This window comes from Ornithodoros turicata, unplaced genomic scaffold (genome assembly GCF_037126465.1).
Source record: "Ornithodoros turicata isolate Travis unplaced genomic scaffold, ASM3712646v1 Chromosome23, whole genome shotgun sequence".
Classification (NCBI taxonomy): Eukaryota; Metazoa; Arthropoda; class Arachnida; order Ixodida; family Argasidae; genus Ornithodoros; species Ornithodoros turicata.
Window position 1 is genome coordinate 1 of NW_026999342.1, and position 15,298 is coordinate 15,298.

The window sequence follows — 15,298 nt, forward strand, 5'->3', positions numbered from 1 at the left end:
GTACTGTTGAAATGCGAACGGGCTCCTAGGGCGGACGCCCGTCAGAGCGTCGTCGTTTATATACTCACCCACGGCGTCCGCATCCCCTGCAAAGACTTCCGTTCGATGTGCACCTGCGAACGTACTCCGTCAAGTAAGAAGAATAGTGAATTCACAATTTTAATGTTAATATCTGTAGCGGAATTTTCTATTTTGACGCCCACGATTTATTGAATGTAAATGCGTAACCAACGCTGTTGATGTTGTGGCTGTACTGTTGAAATGCGAGCGGGCTCGTAGGACGTAGGCTCGTCAGACTGTCGTCGTTTATGCACTCACCCACGGCGTCCGCATCCCCTGCAAAGACTTCCGTTCGATGTGCACCTGCGAACGTACTCCGTCAAGTAAGAAGAATAGTGAATTCACAATTTTAATGTTAATATCTGTAGCGGAATTTTCTATTTTGACGCCCACGATTTATTGAATGTAAATGCGTAACCAACGCTGTTGATGTTGTGGCTGTACTGTTGAAATGCGAGCGGGCTCGTAGGACGTAGGCTCGTCAGACTGTCGTCGTTTATGCACTCACCCACGGCGTCCGCATCCCCTGCAAAGACTTCCGTTCGATGTGCACCTGCGAACGTACTCCGTCAAGTAAGAAGAATAGTGAATTCACAATTTTAATGTTAATATCTGTAGCGGAATTTTCTATTTTGACGCCCACGATTTATTGAATGTAAATGCGTAACCAACGCTGTTGATGTTGTGGCTGTACTGTTGAAATGCGAGCGGGCTCCTAGGGCGGACGCCCGTCAGAGCGTCGTCGTTTATGCACTCACCCACGGCGTCCGCATCCCCTGCAAAGACTTCCGTTCGATGTGCACCTGCGAACGTACTCCGTCAAGTAAGAAGAATAGTGAATTCACAATTTTAATGTTAATATCTGTAGCGGAATTTTCTATTTTGACGCCCACGATTTATTGAATGTAAATGCGTAACCAACGCTGTTGATGTTGTGGCTGTACTGTTGAAATGCGAACGGGCTCCTAGGGCGGACGCCCGTCAGAGCGTCGTCGTTTATGCACTCACCCACGGCGTCCGCATCCCCTGCAAAGACTTCCGTTCGATGTGCACCTGCGAACGTACTCCGTCAAGTAAGAAGAATAGTGAATTCACAATTTTAATGTTAATATCTGTAGCGGAATTTTCTATTTTGACGCCCACGATTTATTGAATGTAAATGCGTAACCAACGCTGTTGATGTTGTGGCTGTACTGTTGAAATGCGACGGGCTCCTAGGGCGGACGCCCGTCAGAGCGTCGTCGTTTATGCACTCACCCACGGCGTCCGCATCCCCTGCAAAGACTTCCGTTCGATGTGCACCTGCGAACGTACTCCGTCAAGTAAGAAGAATAGTGAATTCACAATTTTAATGTTAATATCTGTAGCGGAATTTTCTATTTTGACGCCCACGATTTATTGAATGTAAATGCGTAACCAACGCTGTTGATGTTGTGGCTGTACTGTTGAAATGCGAACGGGCTCCTAGGGCGGACGCCCGTCAGAGCGTCGTCGTTTATGCACTCACCCACGGCGTCCGCATCCCCTGCAAAGACTTCCGTTCGATGTGCACCTGCGAACGTACTCCGTCAAGTAAGAAGAATAGTGAATTCACAATTTTAATGTTAATATCTGTAGCGGAATTTTCTATTTTGACGCCCACGATTTATTGAATGTAAATGCGTAACCAACGCTGTTGATGTTGCTGGCTGTACTGTTGAAATGTGAGTGAGGCTACACTTCTTGGCACCAGAAATGTATGAAAGGACCCAGGAACGATAACGAATAGCTTTAGTGCTGGATGACTGCACTGCACGGCACTGCCACTCAACAAGCGCAAGAATCTTCCTCTTCTTCAAAACAGTTGTGCACAGCTTATTGATCTGACATGGAATGATACGGCCACGGTTTGCTCCAGGGTCATGTTGCATACGTCAAACGGACACTTACACTTTGTTCAGGGAGAAGCAGCAGCAGGAATAGGCCTCTAAGCCTAAGATGGATACTCAAAAAGTGAATGCACGAAGTATGCTGGAACGAAAGACACAGAAACCGCTGCGCTCCTCACGTGCATTTGTTTTCAGCCAGTAGCAGACGACGTTCGAGAGGGCGCCACATCTCAAGAAAATGGTCCATTCAATTGGCAATGGAGAAATACCTGTCAGCCCTCAAAAATGCAACCCAATTATTTAGGAATTATTTTGGTGTGCTTCTAGCTCTTTCCTTAGTGTAATTGATGTATCACATCTCCAACATATAAGTGAAACAGCCATAGCTTATCACAGTTTTTATGGTACTGCATTGTTGTCACATACCCGAGCAGCACAATATGTCGGGTGAGGGTCGGGGTCCCATCGGGGCAACCGGGCCGCTGCTGGTCAATACCGCATACCGAGAGCCAGCACGATCCCGTTTGGACATCGGTGGAGAGAAACGAGAGAGTAAGGAGGGTAGCGTCGACCCCCGACTGGTAACGGGGCTATACCCGACGGTCTGGGTTCTGGGCCGCACATCACCGGCTGGCTACCGGCCCTACGGGCCCTCGGCGCGCATGTGACCGTATTCCGCGCATGCGTGAGTATTTGTTTCCCTCTCCTCTAATTCGCTTTAGTTTGTTTGTGGTGTCCGTTGACCAGACGCGCTGTCAACCGTCAAATAAAAGATGTTTGCCATTAGGCAAACATACATAACACGCAGGTAAGTTTGCGCAGGTAAACATGCAGTTAAGTTTTTCGTTTTCTCTTTTTGCTAACATCTGTGTTGCTACACGACAGCGTCGTGCTGCAAGGTCCGCTCAAGGTGGGCATGGGCATGTTGCTCTATTGTATCACATAGTCGTGTTACGACAATGTCTTGCAGGTCTTTATAGAAATATACTCACCGTATTACTTGATATATATATATATATAAGAAAAAACAGGCGTCAGTGGAACAGCGTTTGCAAGTGTCCCAGCAGTTCAATGAAACGTACTGCCAGCGAAATTTGGTTACCAACTTCGACGTCCCGGACCTCCCTGTGAAAACTGATGGCGATCTTCTCAAGCTTGACACAGTACTGGCAAAGGCCAGAGGCAGGGCACATATGGTGAGCTATTCTTGTGGTTTTAGGATGCATAGTTCCGGTCTAACGAATTTTAGTTGTTAATCTTCTTTTCAGATTGAGATGCTGTCCCGGCTGGGAGAGAACTCAATTCAAGAAACGGTGCAGATTGTCATGAACAAGCTGCTGACCAACAGCGTAGCATTGCTCTACAGTCTGAAGGGCGCTCAGCAGAAGCATAACTTCTCCACTTTGCGACTACATTCTTGCATTCTTGGTGATTATCCTGGTGTTCTAGGACCCTCCTTTGCCGAGCCCATAGTATAGCGAAATCAGGCTCCTCATCACTAAAAGACACTCTGGGATGGTACAGTTACGCTTATTGTACAGTAGATGTGCTTCAAGGCTATGCATGGCTCAGGTGCTCTCCGGGAAGTGCTCAATGTGTGTCGCGCTAAAAAATTAGCTTCCTGCATTTAGCTTAGCACCTGTAACACCTACTAAATTCTCCCTCTTTTTACAGAAGTACTTCTAAAGCGGTACCCGGCATCGACAGAGAAAGACATTGACGGGAAACTTGGTCGCTTTCTTGCCAGGGCGCAAGACCGAGAAGGGCACGTGAAGCTCGAAAGAGGGAAGCTACAGCAGAGGCCGGGAACAGCGAACACGAATAGAATACTTGCTGCGATGAAAACGGCGAACAAGGAAAGAACATCTGCTTTTTATTTTTTAAAGAAGCAAATATTTGTAAAAGTACCGGAATAAACTGTTCCAAGCATTTCTAAAGGCCTTGGATGTATTTATTTCTTAATGTGGTGACTCTAGTTACCCAAAATCATCACCCAATCACCCAAAAAAACCTAGTATCCCGAGCGGCAGAGTGCGCGAGCTATCTGCATCAAAATCACGTCGGGGAACTGTGGGGCATGGGTACCCATGGCCAGTACCGGGCCAGCACTGGTGCGATGTTGCAAAATGGATGACTCCCCAGTGCCGTACCCCGGTGGATCCCAAACCCTCCGCCGGTATCGGTCCGGTCGGGTGTGCTACTCGGGATACTACAGGACATACGTAGGAAAGAGCTTCATGATGACAACACAGTGTAGTTTCTCCCAGACCGCTTAACCACAATTCTGCTACCCCAGTTGCATGTGCACAGCTTTACCCTGCCTTACTGAATGTGGTAGCCACATATCTTGTGCATTTATAAACACTGAGTGTAATATCAGAATATGTCAAGTATACAGCGAAACAAATTACTGTTCATTAATGTACTGTTCATGTTCACAATGCAATGTCCACGGATACATAATGGACCCACCACACAACTAAACAACTGGTGTAGAGTCAGCCACAACAGCTGACTGTACTTACAGTATTATATACCTTACTTACTTGCGGTAGAATATTATTTGATATGTACAAATGCAGAACTATGCATAGTTTAACGTCTTTAACAAGAGCACATAGCACTACCAAATGCTGTTTGCATTGCTTTGCACTGCCTCATAATATTCTTTATACAACGAAAAATGGAAAATAACAAAGCTTCTAGGACTTCACTTGCATTAAACCCAAGTTTAAGCACACCATATAAACCTGGTGGGACAATTGGTGTGGGAAAATTGAGAAATATATTGATCAACAGGAACCAACATTTTCATAATCACTACAGAATGGCGATTGAAGAAAAGGCACTAGCAGTGGCACTAACATGAACTGCCATTGTTTAATTGACATATGTAAATGGGGCTTCAGTGCTGTGTCTATCGTACTATGTTTCATAAGCAGTTCCATATCTGTGAAGGAAAAAAACTGCATGACCAATGAAAGCCTCATGATGGTATTCTCAGGGGTGGAAGTGGTGTCAGGACTTTTGGAGCTACAATTGAAGCAGCAAAAATCTGCTTCTGGAGCAGATATGGAGCAGTAAAAATGACATTTTGGAGCACATATGCCATAATTTGGAGCAGAAACGTATGGTACGCAGATTGGTTCCTTGAAGATTTGAGATCCGCACATTGTCATATACTACCAGATATACCATGAATCATGAGAACCTAACAGTTTTGTTAATGTAAACATAAAAATATCAATGTACAAAATTTTAGACTAGCTAGCATGACTATTTAAAGTGTACACACACACTGGTGATCGATAGAAGAGACAGTGTGTTTGACAGAGACACTGGTGAGAACTAGTACCTAGTTTGTTGACCAGCTGGCTTGATTAATTGAAACGTGCCCACACACCTGGTGAAAACTAGTACAGAATAAAATTCCAGCACTGCCTGAATGCAATACACATACACAATCACACAAACGTTGTACTTTCAGTGTTGCCTGAGGAGTGCCATGTGCAGTGCTTACATTGGTACATAGATGGGTAGAAATCCAGCGAACCGGTAGAGATGGAGGAAGGGAGTTGCCTCAGGACAGAAGCCGCCGATATTTCAAACACAGACTGTTCTTCCTCTGGGCGCCCAGAAGAAGAACAGTCTCTGTTCGAAATATCGGCGGCTTCTGTCCTGAGGCAACTCCCTTCTTACATTGGTACAGTTATCCATAGTTTAATGTTCCTCGTCCAGCGCTGAGAGTATAACATTCGTCTGATCCCCCCCTTTTCTTGTTCCGCGGGTTATTCTCAGTCTCTTGAATGCGCTGGAGAAACTTTGGAAGTTTTGCGTTTGCGTCCTTCAGTAGAACGCTTGCTCTCTCCACCATCACCACCTGACTTGCCACCTTGGCTGACCAGTGACTGGACATTCAATGGACATTTTGGGCAGCCTCAGCAGTTCGCGTTCTCTGTTCTGTTTCTCTTTCTTCTCGTTCCAGGCTTTCTTTGTATGCTTTGTAGTAGTTTGGGAAACAATGTACGAAAGTTTCTTCCTTCCGCACTGAATGGGGAAACATGGTCGGGAAAATCTCAGTTGCGACATCTCCTCACGTGTAAGGAGCGGAGTTCGCAATCACCTAAAGTACGAAAATAGTGTCTACTTTTAACGTATACTTTCCTGTGCGTTAGCTCTGGCCTCAAAAGCGTTCAGGTCCTTGCTTCGGCACTTGAAGAACCCCACTCTCGTGTCTGTGTTTCTTTGATGCTGCATGACGCGTGACAGCCGAACCACGAGCGTGCACGATATGGCCACGCTGCATAAAGTGCAGTAAGCATCGGTTTATTTTACACTAGGTTGGCACCACAACGAAATGAGGTTACTATTTTAGTCGTTCCGTTTGAAGATGTCATCGTTGAATTTTGTGTTTCTTTCTCAAATGTACATGGATCCTCGTCCCGTGATTCTAACAGAAAACAACAAGAAAAAGAAAAAAAAAAGTCAGCAGTGACTTTCGCCTATCGTTACTTTTGCTCACCGTTGCACAGTATGCCGGCACCACCTGAAAGACGACAAAGGCAAAAAGAACCGCAAAAGCGGTAAGTGCTGCTGCCGCGCTCCCCATCAGAAATAAGCCTACGGGCGGCCTAACCGACCTGAGAATAAACCAAATTCTCTCGGATTGGCTGGCTTTGGATTTTGTTGGATATGAAGATGGCTTCGTGGACGGGTTGATCGTGGGGCGGATATGGATGCTCATGGCTCCCTTTTGGCAGTGTTACCAGAGTGGTACGGACATCAGGGGTAATTTGGCGCAACTTTGATGTTGCGGCTCAAGTTGGCGCATGAAAAGCAGCGGGGCGCAGAATGGTGCAGCACTTCCACCCCTGTATTCTGAATAATAACTACAATTACATTACACAGTTAGCCCTTGACCTTCATGACGGTTAGGGTGGAGTACAGCGAAACCTTACCTGCGGCTCAGTTTGAGGTATCTTGTATTATACGACTGGGCTGACGGTATCTGCTATGCGCAGAATACACCACTCTCGATATTTTGATGTGTGACTGCTCAACGCAAGACTCGGCGTAGCTTCCATCAAGTAGCAGTTCGCCATTTCTTCCATTTGAATATCCCATGGAGATGTCAGTTGTGTGAACACACTGTTACTAGAACATTCCAATTTTTTGCAGCAAATCCTCATCACATTTCAATGCACTTCCATGGAGAGCACCACAAGGGATCTACACATCTCACGAACGCGTGTGAAGTCAAATGTCTTACAGCACCTATCATGTGCACTTGAAACAAGCTCAATGTTCAAGCTTACTTCTCAAGGGTGAACCACACGGCACGAAAAACTGTCCGAAAACTGTCTGAACTGAAATCGGGACCAAACTTTTTTCTGTGCATCACCGCGTGCTACCGAAATGCACCCCGAATTTCGGCCGAAGACTTCTGGTCTTGGGGAACATCGCCTTTCAACCATCCAGGTCAATGAGATAATCCCTGTATTCATAGGGGTAGAAGTCACACACGCGGCAACAGTCAACCCCATTGCTACGTCATCGTTGCTATGGTTCTCCTTCTGGCTGGGTAGCCATTGGATGCTTCTACTTTTTCAGTTGGCGTCACATCCCATTTCGGAGGAGAAATCTGGCTTGGCCAGATCAGACCGAATTCGGCACGGAATTCTGTTCTCTGAAAAAAGTTCGGTCCCGAATTCAGTCCGGAAAGAATCCGGACGGTTTTCGGGCCGTGCGGTTCACGCTTAATTGGTGATGAAAATGGATTCACAAGGGAAATCAAGGAACTGCATTTACCTGCTTGGGCCAATAATGCTATGTACACTAGGGGAACTATTTGCAGATAACAGAATACAGATTTTCCAATTTTACATTCAGGGTTTTAAAATTTCTCAGCATTTCCATGTACGTCACGGGGGCAGAGTTTTGCCATACAAAAGTATTCACAATTCTTAAGGATGTGCAAATACTCAGAAAGAGTAAACTGTTTTCTCTGTCACCCTCTATTTTTGACACTTAAGGACTTGCAAGAACACTGTTATTGATGAGCCAGTACTCCTGCAACAAGATGGTTCGTCAGTTAAGCGTGAACCGCATGGCCCAAAAAGCATCCGAATTCTTTCCGAACCGAATTCGGGACCAAACTTTTTTCGGAGAACAGAATTCCGTGCCGAATTCGGTCCGATCTGGCCAAGCCAGATTTCTCCTCCGAAATGGGAAGTGACGCCAACTGAAAAAGTAGAAGCATCCAATGGCTATCCAGCCAGAAGGAGAACCATAGCAACGATGACGTAGCAATGGGGTTGACTGTTGCTGCGTGTGTGACTTCTACCCCTATGAATACAGGGATTATCTCATTGACCTGGATGGTTGAAAGGCGATGGTCTCCCAGGCCAGAAGTCTTCAGCCAAAATTCGGGGTGCATTTCGGTAGCATGCGGTGATGCACAGAAAAAAGTTCGGTCCCGATTTCGGTTCGGCCAGTTTTCAGACAGTTTTTCGTGCCATGCGGTTCACCCTTTACATGGGTGATAGGACTCGTACTCCATTTGAAAACTTACTGTTTGAAGTGGATGGGTAGAAATCCAGCGAACCGGTAGAGATGTAGGAAGGGAGTTGCCTCAGGACAGAAGCCGCCGATATTTCGAACAGAGACTGTTCTTCTTCTGGGCACCGTCCTCATCATTGGCATGGTATTTAAAGGGTTAGGTGTGACGTGTTTAAAGGTTCATGCGAATTGTGGGTCAACAGCCCGGAGGGAAGAAAGGTCCATACGGGTTTTTACGGCGGGAGTGAATGGCTGCTTTGTTAGAGTGTGGAGGGGATTATGTGAACGTAGTGATCTAGGCTACAGACCGGTTGCAGAAAAATGGAAGGTTCACGAACACGTGGACGAAACGGGACAACAGGCAAGAATTCGCAAGCATAGCGAAAGATAAGGAGGTTAGTGGTTACGTGGGGAAAATTCCAGAACGAGCAAATTTTTTTTTTTTAACATATATTTGTAATACAAAGTTGTGGCATGCAATAAAGAGAGCAGAAAGCAGTGGCCATGCAGAACATATTTTAGGTAAAGGTATTTAGGTTAGGGAAAAGCATATTTTATTTGTGAAGTGTTTCTAGGGTGCCTTGTGATTTGTTGATACCGGACGGGTGAAGGGCATTGAACTTGTATATGAGATAAGACTCCCTATCACGTCTGTCACGTGTGGATCTAAACCCGGTTTCTAGAATATATAGTTTAATGTTGTCAAAATTGTGACCAGGAACGTTAAAGTGTTCGGCGACTGCTTTGGGGAGTTTGTTGAACGTGTCGGTTCTGTGTCCGGTAAGGCGGTTGTTCATTTGTTGGCCGGTTTCACCAATGTATTGCATAGAGCAGTCGCCGCATTCAATGCAGTATATAACATTGGAGCTTGTGCATGTGAATACGTGGTTAACGGGGTGGGTGTAATTGCTCGCAGTGCTTTTGATGGAGTTGGCGTGTTGAACGTGCTTGCATGTTTTGCAGCGCGGGAGGTTGCAGGGTCGTGTTCCCGTGTACGGGGCGCTCGTTTTGCTGATTTTGGCATTGACCAAGGAGTCTGCCAGGTTTCTTGCGCGTCGGTATGTCACCTGTATGGGATTTGTGAATATGTTGTTAAGTCGGTCACTGCTTTGGAGGAGGGGCTCGTGCTTCTGTAGAATGGCTTTGATGTTTGGAAGTGCGTTGGAATATCTTGTGATGAAGCTTATTTGGCACGCGTCGGGATTTTTTCGGTTTTCCAGAACCTCGTTTCGATCGAGTGTGAGTGCCTTGCGACGGAATTCGGTTAGGAGGGAGTCTGGATAGTCCCTTTGGGCAAGTGTACTGCAGAGTTCGTCAAGCTTCTCAGCGTAATCTGTGTCGTTTGAACAAATTCTGCGTAGTCTTACACTCTGCCCATTAGGAATTCCAACCTTACAGTGATGCGGGTGGTGACTCTTGAAGTGAAGGTATTGTTGTTTGTCAGTTGGCTTTTTGTACAGGGTTGTGACGAGGTTGCCGTTGTCTAGTGATATCATGGTGTCGAGGAAGTTAATTAAGTGAGTTGACTGTTGTGATGTGAACGTTATGTTGCTATGCGCGGTGTTCAGTAGATCTACGAACTTTTGAAATTCATGTTCCCCGTGTTCCCATATTATCAGTATATCATCGATGTATCGAAGGTACACCGTGGGTTTTAATGAGAGGGCGCTGAGAACTTTGTTTTCTAGGAACCCCATGAAGATATTTGCGTATGTGGGTGCAACAGGTGTGCCCATACTTGTACCGTGTACTTGTAGGTAGTATTCACCATTGAACTCGAAGTAGTTCAGTTTAAGAACCAAGTCCATTAGAGCGAGTATGGTTTCCGTGTCTTTTCTGGTGTTTGTAGTAGAAAGGGTATTGCAGAGGGCTGTGATTCCATCGTTGTGTGGGATGTTAGTATACAGTGATGTCACATCCAGCGTGGCTAGTATTGTGTCCCTACCAAATGTACGAGTGTTGTTTATATCTCTGATTATTCTGAGGAGGTGGGGTGTGTCTTGTACATGCGATGGCAGTGTTGTCGGAATATGGTTTAAATAGTGGTCCAGGAATTTCGAGAGTCTTTCTCTCTCTTAGACTCTCGAAATTCCACTATTTAAACCATACTCCGACAACACTGCCATCGCATGTACAAGACACACCCCACCTCCTCAGAATAATCAGAGATATAAACAACACTCGTACATTTGGTAGGGACACAATACTAGCCACGCTGGATGTGACATCACTGTATACTAACATCCCACACAACGATGGAATCACAGCCCTCTGCAATACCCTTTCTACTACAAACACCAGAAAAGACACGGAAACCATACTCGCTCTAATGGACTTGGTTCTTAAACTGAACTACTTCGAGTTCAATGGTGAATACTACCTACAAGTACACGGTACAAGTATGGGCACACCTGTTGCACCCACATACGCAAATATCTTCATGGGGTTCCTAGAAAACAAAGTTCTCAGCGCCCTCTCATTAAAACCCACGGTGTACCTTCGATACATCGATGATATACTGACAATATGGGAACACGGGGAACATGAATTTCAAAAGTTCGTAGATCTACTGAACACCGCGCATAGCAACATAACGTTCACATCACAACAGTCAACTCACTTAATTAACTTCCTCGACACCACGATATCACTAGACAACGGCAACCTCGTCACAACCCTGTACAAAAAGCCAACTGACAAACAACAATACCTTCACTTCAAGAGTCACCACCCGCGTCACTGTAAGGTTGGAATTCCTAATGGGCAGAGTGTAAGACTACGCAGAATTTGTTCAAACGACACAGATTACGCTGAGAAGCTTGACGAACTCTGCAGTACACTTGCCCAATGGGACTATCCAGACTCCCTCCTAACCGAATTCCGTCGCAAGGCACTCACACTCGATCGAAACGAGGTTCTGGAAAACCGAAAAAATCCCGACGCGTGCCAAATAAGCTTCATCACAAGATATTCCAACGCACTTCCAAACATCAAAGCCATTCTACAGAAGCACGAGCCCCTCCTCCAAAGCAGTGACCGACTTAACAACATATTCACAAATCCCATACAGGTGACATACCGACGCGCAAGAAACCTGGCAGACTCCTTGGTCAATGCCAAAATCAGCAAAACGAGCGCCCCGTACACGGGAACACGACCCTGCAACCTCCCGCGCTGCAAAACATGCAAGCACGTTCAACACGCCAACTCCATCAAAAGCACTGCGAGCAATTACACCCACCCCGTTAACCACGCATTCACATGCACAAGCTCCAATGTTATATACTGCATTGAATGCGGCGACTGCTCTATGCAATACATTGGTGAAACCGGCCAACAAATGAACAACCGCCTTACCGGACACAGAACCGACACGTCCAACAAACTCTCCAAAGCAGTCGCCGAACACTTTAATGTTCCTGGTCACAATTTTGACAACATTAAACTATATATTCTAGAAACCGGGTTTAGATCCACACGTGACAGACGTGATAGGGAGTCTTATCTCATATACAAGTTCAACGCTCTTCACCCGTCCGGTATCAACAAATCACAAGGCACCCTAGAAACACTTCACAAATAAAATATGCTTTTCCCATCTACCTCCATTATCATCTGTTATGTTCTGCATGGCCACTGCTTTCTGCTCTCTTTATTGCATGCCACAACTTTGTATTACAAATATATATTTAAAAAAAAAAATTGCTCGTTCTGGAATTTTCCCAACGTAACCACTAACCTCCTTATCTTTCGCTATGCTTGCGAATTCTTGCCTGTTGTCCCGTTTCGTCCACGTGTTCGTGAACCTTCCATTTTTCTGCAACCGGTCTGTAGCCTAGATCACTACGTTCACATAATCCCCTCCACACTCTAACAAAGCAGCCATTCACTCCCGCCGTAAAAACCCGTACGGACCTTTCTTCCCTCCGGGCTGTTGACCCACAATTCGCATGAACCTTTAAACACGTCACACCTAACCCTTTAAATACCATGCCAATGATGAGGACGGTGCCCAGAAGAAGAACAGTCTCTGTTCGAAATATCGGCGGCTTGTGTCCTGAGGCAACTCCCTTCCTACTGTTTGAAGTGTTTTTCATTACTACTCGATTTCAAGCCTCTCAATATTACCTCCTTCCGTTTGCAAAGGCATTGTGGTGAACCCCCATCGGATTTGCTTTCTCAGGAAAATATTTAGAAATATGCTGCGATGTTCTACTAGCTTCGCCGACTGCAGTTTTTTTACTTACATGTAACTAACGTAGAACCCTTTGCAGTATGACGCCTACTGTATTATTCACATGAAGGTTGTGTTTTCTTTCTACATATACGTCTGGCAGAAACCCCATCAGATATCAATCTGATTGACAACAGCATGTGACTTCATTAGGACATCTTTGCTCGTATCCTTAGCATTCTCATAGTCAACATGGCTCCCACTCTGCGAACATTTTGATTCATATGTTACAGGAAGGACTGTCTGCAGCTTACACTGCTACTTTATGCTGCTTACTTTACTATGCTGCTTTATGAAGAGCAGTTTTAACTTGTAAGTGAGAGTCTGAAATGAGTTCATTAACCATGTTATGAAACCATCCCAATCAAACCAACAGTGTGTGAACTTCGCATCCAAGCTGTGGAACACAGGAAAGTCCTCTTAAGAGTATGCAATGAATGAGGATTATTGCATAAGATAACATATAATGTAAGCAGGAGAATGAAATAATTGCTAAAAAGCAAGCGAGCTGGTGATTAGAATTCATGCTACAAGAAAGTAAGCAGGAGTGCACATCTCCTCTTTGAATAATATACAATATGCTATTCATTGCATATTTCTCATAGGAATGCTCTATGTCCTCAACACAACGTAGATCAGTTATATATATTCTGCAACAAGATTCTCCAGATCAACTATACTATGTCAGTCTGGTATAAGCAATGACATTTAATAAACAGCTGGCACGCCAGGATCACCAATGGTGATACACTGTGTTAAAAAATGGGAGCATAATCTATTGCATTGGAAGCACAAAATCAGTGTTTGCCAATTGGTTGGCTACATAAGTCAGCTTCATCTAAATATGTAGGTCGACTAGGCAGAACATTCATCAGGTTGTACTGCATGCTGTTTAGAACCAGGAAGGCATTGTCATGGGTTGTCTGGTAAGGTAGACTGTGATGCTTTTAAATTGGATAATTTACATTGTTTATACACTTCAGATTAGTTCAGGAAGGCAAAACTTAAAAAAAAAGAACATTAAACAGAATCCATCGAAGTGTGGTGAAGTACCTCTCATATACAGTTTAAAAGTGCTCAAATACTCAAATTGAGGCTCTTTCGCGAACAAATGCATAATATTTCATTTTATATTCTACTATATGCAGGACTGAAATGAATGGTCTATGTTGTATCAACAAATTGCATCAGTGAAGGATGCCCTACTGAAAATATCCTCTCCAGAAATATCTAAGCTGGACTTTCTCACTCAGGGCAACAGAATTAGTAATATAGATGAGTCAACTATTTGCCATGTGTTGTGTGTGCCTCCTTGTGACATCACTGATGATAATTTCTTCAATTTCTTTCCCTGATAACATCTCCTCTTGGGTCAGGCTAATCTCTTCCTCATTCTTTGAAGGAGCCACCATGAAGACTTTGTACTTCCTTGACTGAAGTTCATTGGCTATCACCAGCTGCACACACAGATCATCATTTTGAATAATTATAAATACAGTCCAGTAATAACAAAAGTACAAGGTAACAGTTGAAATATGGCAGGGATATGAAATATCTTGGGATTTTCTCAAAAAAAATTCCCAGGATTTCAGGACAGGAAAAAGCTAGGATGTTTATCTCAGATCCCAACACTACTGATGATGCCTATTGAAAGTAAAGTCTGAGAGTATGAGAGTGTGACTGATATGTCAAGGCTATCTATAATGTGATGATAGTTTCGCTGTTGAATTTGACATTTAGATCTTGCTAGCGAATTTCAGTTGCTGGAAAGCGCTATCAGACCACACTTCAGGAAGGAGCAAATTCTACCCCGTGAATTTACTAACTTGGCTTCAATCATATTGGAATCTCATTACTCATTACAGCTGGCTGGCCAGTAAATCCAACTTACAAAACCAGTTGGAATATTTAAAGTTTTCTTCAGGAACATTATCATGGGATGCTCATGTGCATCTGTTCCCAAAGTGTGTAAAGATGGCAATCTACAATTCATCAGAGTATAATAGTTGTTGTCACCTTGTGCAGTTCAATCAACCATGTTGGAAAACAAGTTTTCACTTCAACATTTCTTCACCAAAAACAATAGACCCATACGATTCATAGCAAGTGTATCCCACGCCTCTCCTCCTGCCAGAGATGAAATGTGTCGATTCGACAGTGATCAACTGTTTTGGGAATTAATTGTTTCTGCTCTGAATCTGAAACAATCTTTAAGAAATAACTGATCAAACCTATTCAGTATCTAAGACATGCCCGTTGTTGGTGCCACCACAAATGAAGAAATCGTCTGCATTGTTCCCCCCATGTGTTTTGGCCGCCCTTTTCCTAAACCAGTGCATCGTCAAACAACCTCACGATTTATTGTTGCGAGGGAGGGATAAGGTGATGAGTTTCAGGGCCACCTAATCCCGTTGATCTTATCTCCTCCACCACTAAATGGCGAGTCACTGCTTGCGTGGCGTAACATGATATAAGGGAGCTCTTGGTGGGGATGGTGAGAACCTCTCTCCCTCTTCAAAAGGAGGAGGAGCACAACTGGTGCGCTTTAGCATCATGGGGTAACGACCTCTGTTGCATC

The 15,298-nt window shown here is 44.7% G+C and overlaps 1 protein-coding gene and 2 long non-coding RNA genes across 6 annotated transcripts in view; 1 reads left to right on the forward strand and 2 right to left on the reverse strand.

Moving 5' to 3' along the window:
- Nucleotides 1–1,273: 1,273 nt before the first annotated feature.
- On the forward strand, nt 1,274–3,865 carry LOC135373288 (uncharacterized). Its single transcript, XR_010416402.1, has 3 exons — nt 1,274–3,124; nt 3,197–3,356; nt 3,603–3,865. It is a non-coding gene; the product is annotated as an uncharacterized LOC135373288 (long non-coding RNA).
- LOC135373289 (uncharacterized) lies at nt 3,789–7,382 on the reverse strand. The gene is made up of 2 exons (XR_010416403.1): nt 6,451–7,382; nt 3,789–6,378 (listed from the first exon to the last, which is right to left on the reverse strand). It is a non-coding gene; the product is annotated as an uncharacterized LOC135373289 (long non-coding RNA).
- A 6,022-nt stretch (nt 7,383–13,404) lies between these two features.
- The window catches only part of LOC135373269 (phosphopantothenate--cysteine ligase-like), a 56,302-nt gene continuing 54,408 nt past the window's right edge, over nt 13,405–15,298 (reverse strand). For all 4 annotated transcript variants that reach the window (XM_064606498.1, XM_064606496.1, XM_064606499.1 and 1 more), the window contains exon 7: nt 13,405–14,177. In XM_064606498.1, the coding sequence (XP_064462568.1) occupies nt 14,001–14,177 (177 nt within the window). In that variant the 3' untranslated portion in view covers nt 13,405–14,000. The remainder of the gene's footprint in view (nt 14,178–15,298) is intronic.